Raw genomic sequence first — 5,171 nt, forward strand, 5'->3', positions numbered from 1 at the left:
TATTAAGTGGACTTTTTAATGAAATATAAGCTATTCACTGGAAAGTTTTGGGGTTTTAATACTTGGTATGATCCAAATTAAGTTTAGGTTTAGTATTATGCCAAAATTTTCATGCTGTAAATACTGATGTATTCATTCTTTTATTTCTGTAAAAAATTATATTACAATATTGTTAATAAAGTACATATAATGCGAAAACCTTTCTACTGTCTTGTTAAAGAATTTCTAAATGCCAAACCAATGAGATTTTACTAACAAATATTTTTTCAATCTTAAACTCAAACACAGAACATCATAGCCAGAATTTTAAATCATTGTTTAAGTTATTCAATGGATGGTTCAGTGACCATTATCACAGTCTTTCAACTACATGGGAATTTACTCCCATTGAAAATATTTAATATTAAATGGGATGTTTTCAGTTTGGACTGCAGGGGTCAGTATTAATCTATTGTCACTGACTACATGTTACAATTTACAGAATTTTTTAACCTCAGTCTGTTTTACTTCTATTTAAGTCAGAAACCAAAGCTGTGAAATATTTTGGACTACATGAACCTGCTGTGGAAATTTTTTGCCCTGGTGTTAAACACAATCGATATCTTAATAACAGTTATATTCTGGATAAATATCCAGACTTGAGCGTTTTTGTAAAAGATATACAATTTTTTAACAGTAATCTGATATATAGCAGTAAACTAACAAAATTAATTTTGGTGAATAATAACAATGATTCTACTTTTTCCACTTATCTAAAATTCATGAACCTTAGAAGGAAATTTTATATTACTTGAGTTACAAAATACTCCAGCGTGTTCTCTGTATTTCTATCTTTATATAAGTTATAAGTGCACACAAAACATCACAGTCAGTTATTAGAGTCTATAAATTAATACGACTATACAATGAAAAATTAAAGCTAAAAAGAACAAAAAATAAAAATGAAAAAATAAAAAGAAGTGTTCTCAAAATGCAACATGCTGAAACAAGACAGATAAAAAGATTTCAGTTACACTTTTCTAAATATTTTTAATCTGATTTCAATCAATCACGGTAGCATTTCTGTGATTATCGTCTGAAGAAATAAGTGGAAAAATAAGGTACGCAGACTTTGACATTAAAGCATGAAAAAACTATAAAAAAAATTTTGGATACTTTTTTACCCCAAAATCTGCTTTTCAATTATAAAATAACTTTGAGTAAACAGGCTTTCTATTTCTGTTAATTGTTTAAATGTGACACAAACTGAAAAATGACAACCATTAAATTATATTGCATTGTTACTAAACGGTAACGTGTGACATTTTTAAACGGTAATGTGTCGGGTATTTACACAAATGCTAGAGATACAGTAGCTGAATTAGATTAGTCTTAAAAATGCTTTAAGAATTGCTTTAAAATAGTTTAGTTATTAATTAATAACAACTTTTGGGAAGTTGAATGTTAGGAGAAAATGTTATGTAGAATTTTGGACAAGGAAACAGAACTATTGGAAAGGGAATTTGTTTGAGAAAAAAGAAATCGCATGTAATGTAGAGTTTAACCTGAAATCATATAACAATGTAAGATCTTAAATGCTTAAAATTGCTGTGTGACCGTGTAAGCACAGTGTGTCTCAGTGCACCTGTGTGCCTGTTTAGGTTGTGTGAATGTGAAGCACAAAATGTTTGCTTTCAACTTGACCTTGTGATTGTTATGAAGCTTAAAACATCCTCCCAAATGGTTAAAGTTAATAGACACAACAGCAAGCAGCTGAGAAAAGCATCTCACCTCCCGCAAAAAAAAATATAAATAAAATTACCAGCATTCCTGTTCACATCTTCTGCCTTTATCTGTTCCTTTCTCCAGCACTGTGGACTGACATTGTCTTGGTTCTGATGGAGCAGAAGGTCGTTCTGATCACTGGCTGCTCGTCAGGAATTGGACTCAGTCTAGCCATCCATCTCGCATCAGATCCATCCAAAACATACAAAGGTAATTATATTGAATGAGTGATGTGCTGTAATTGTATCTGATGATATTTTCTGCTGCGGTGCATGATTGTTAGATGAAACAACACAATCTGTGTTGGATTTTGTTAAGTTTATGCCACCATGCGTAATCTGGATAAGAAGCAGCGCTTGCTGGAGAGTGTGAGAGACCTGCACAACGAAACCATGGCCGTTCTGCAGATGGACATCACAGACCAGCAGTCCATAGGGACAGTCAAGCGAAGCATCGCAGAGGGCCGAGTGGACATACTGGGTGAGAGAGAAAAAAAATTAGGTTCAGTAAATCCTGAACAAAACATGTGATAAATAACATATATTCTGGGTGTCAGTTTAATTCATTTTTGTTTATGTGTCGTTAAACAGAACCTGAAAATAAAAAACTAAATTCTAAATAAATTTCTTGATCGATATAATCTTTCTAAATGACAGTATTTATAATGCTTTGAATTCGGTCTATGTTTTATATCAATTGCTTTTCAAATGGATACACTGAATACAGTATAAGACACAAATTCTGATCCTTTTTTTTCATATTTGAGTGTGAATTTTTTTTTGTTAATTTTTCTAACAAAGAAGATGTAGAACTCATTAAGCACACTAAGAAACCTTAACTATTAGTAATCTTAACTAAGAACCTTTAAGGAACTTTTTTGCTACAGCTAACTTAAAAGAAATGTAGAACAAGACTTGGTTTCCTTCCTTAGCACAATTAATGTCTAATAATAATCTCTCTCTCTCTCTCTCTCTCTCTCTCTCTCAGTGTGTAATGCAGGTGTGGGGCTGATGGGTCCCCTGGAAGCCCAATCAGAAGACATTATGAGAGGAATCTTGGAGGTGAATTTACTGGGTACGATTCGCACCATCCAGACCTTCCTACCTGACATGAAGAGAAGGAGACAAGGACGAATTCTGGTCACTGGCAGCATGGGAGGGCTACAAGGTAAGAGATTAACAGAAAGGCTTTTAAGCTGCAAGGTGAAAAAAAAATGCTTTCATTAAACACAGTACACAGTACACTGTACCATGGTGTCACAGTGTCACAGTTCCCTGGATAAGGATGTCTGACAAATTCTGTAAATATAAATGTAAACCAAAAGGTGGAAAAATCAGTATCTGTGCTGAGATCAGTATCTGTGCTGATATTAGCACTGGATAGGTTCTGGGTAGGATTTGACTTTAGCAAAACTGCTGTTTTATGCAGTGAATTTGTATAATCTTGCATATAGAATAAAGAAAAATACATTTAAAATAAAAAAATACAAAACTTGAAGCAAGTAAAACAAATCTGTAAATAGGATTAACTAATATATAAATAAATATATATTTAATACCTATATTCAAGATATTTGTATATGATCATATATAATTGTGCTTTCTCTTTTTAAATGTCAGAACTATAATTTGTGTGTGTGTGTGTGTGTGTGTGTGTGTGTGTGTATTGCAGGTCTTCCCTTTAATGAGGTGTACTGTGCCAGCAAATTTGCAGTAGAGGGTGTTTGTGAGAGCCTGGCCATCCTGCTACAACAGTTCAAAATTCAGTGAGTTGTATATATTTGAAAGTGTTACTGACACATATAAACCTCTTTAATCTAGAACACCATAGACATAACATTAAATATTCATTTTACATGAGCAATTTCTAACAATTAATTTACCTCCTAAGCTGCATGTTTAATGTTTCCACACATACGTTTTTAACGTAGTTGCTAATAAAGATCGGGTTTTGTTCTTTTAATTATTTTATCCACAAACGTATCTATTAAGTTTTCATCTGAACATGTTATGGATATTTCAGCTGAGGGGTTAAAGGGCATAATTTAAATAAATAATCCCTGAGTGGTCAGAACCTCAGTTTCTTTTAAGCATTTCATATTTCTCTGTTTTATTTGACATTTAATCAAAAATCTAGTATTTGGCAAGATGCATGACACTGTAAAGCTTTTAGTCCATGAAAACAAAATGATTTTAACATATTTGAAAGTGTTTTTCTAAAGAACAAATGGTAAATTTATTTCATTATTATAAATATAGGCACTATTATGCAAGGGTGTGATTTATTTGTAGTCTGGAGCAATTAAATATTGAAGATAATATAAAGTTAATAAGCCCTATGGTTCGTAAATGTAATGAAGAATGCATAGCTTACAGTATGACAATATTTTTGCCTTATGTGTAAAACACTCAAAACAGTCCAACAGTCATAGAAATTTAAATCCACTTTCCCATGATGCAGTGTGAGTCTGATAGAGTGTGGGCCAGTGAACACAGACTTCCTGAGGAACCTGAAGAAGACAGAGGTGAGTGACGAGTCTGTGGAAGTGGATGCACACACACGTCGTCTATATGAGATGTACCTGCAGCACTGCGAGATGATGTTTCAGAACGCAGCACAGGACACTGATGACATCATTCAGGTGAGGCCAAGAGACAGGTTATTATGTAAACACACCATGTTTCTTACGGTGTTTGGGTGGGATTCGATTTTTTAACTCTATATATTTGCATCAGTACATTGTTCCAGATTTTATACAATATATACTTCTCCATCATTCCTCCTGGATAAATTTGTTTTATTTAACAGCTGCTCTGATTGTCCTTTAGGTCTTTATGGAAGTGATCCAGGCTCAGTGTCCAGTCTTTAGGTACTACACTAACAGCGCACTCCTCCCTATGAGCAGTCTCAAGCTGACGGCACTCGACGGCTCACAATACATCCGAGCCATGAGTAAGCTTATCTTCTCTTCTGCTGAGAATGCAGGCACACACAAATAACAACATGATTGTTATTCACCGTGGAAGTTATATAATTAGACCTAGTTTGTTTCAGTTCTAATCTCTTGGCTGTGATTATTATATTGTACATGCTTATTGTCCAGCATGTTGAAAAAAGATCATGTTCTATATGCATGCAGATGTATAACCAAAATCATTTACTACTGAAATAAAATTATGCAAGGATCAGCTTGTGGTTTTATTGATGCTATAATTCAGTGGTATGTTCAGGTTTTTAGACAGTGTGGCAACAAGGAAACAAGAGCACATTGTGTTCATTAGCACAAAACGAAAAGCTACATTACTGTTCTGACTTTATTATGGAACTGAATCATTATGGGATAGAATAAAATAGCTCAACTACCTTAACCCCTCTTTCACTCTCTCACATAAACCTGATTGCTCAGT

The 5,171-nt window shown here is 33.6% G+C and overlaps 1 protein-coding gene across 1 annotated transcript; it reads left to right on the plus strand.

Moving 5' to 3' along the window:
* Positions 1-1,762: 1,762 nt before the first annotated feature.
* Positions 1,763-4,848, plus strand: hsd17b1 (hydroxysteroid (17-beta) dehydrogenase 1). Its single transcript, XM_060892549.1, has 6 exons — positions 1,763-1,974; positions 2,083-2,244; positions 2,752-2,931; positions 3,436-3,529; positions 4,225-4,405; positions 4,593-4,848. Exons 1-6 carry the CDS (start codon positions 1,878-1,880, stop codon positions 4,761-4,763), a joined length of 885 nt encoding a protein of 294 aa, XP_060748532.1. The 5' UTR covers positions 1,763-1,877; the 3' UTR covers positions 4,764-4,848.
* The last annotated feature ends 323 nt before the right edge of the window (positions 4,849-5,171 follow it).

The sequence above is a fragment of the Tachysurus vachellii genome, chromosome 18, assembly GCF_030014155.1.
Source record: "Tachysurus vachellii isolate PV-2020 chromosome 18, HZAU_Pvac_v1, whole genome shotgun sequence".
NCBI lineage: Eukaryota > Metazoa > Chordata > Actinopteri > Siluriformes > Bagridae > Tachysurus > Tachysurus vachellii.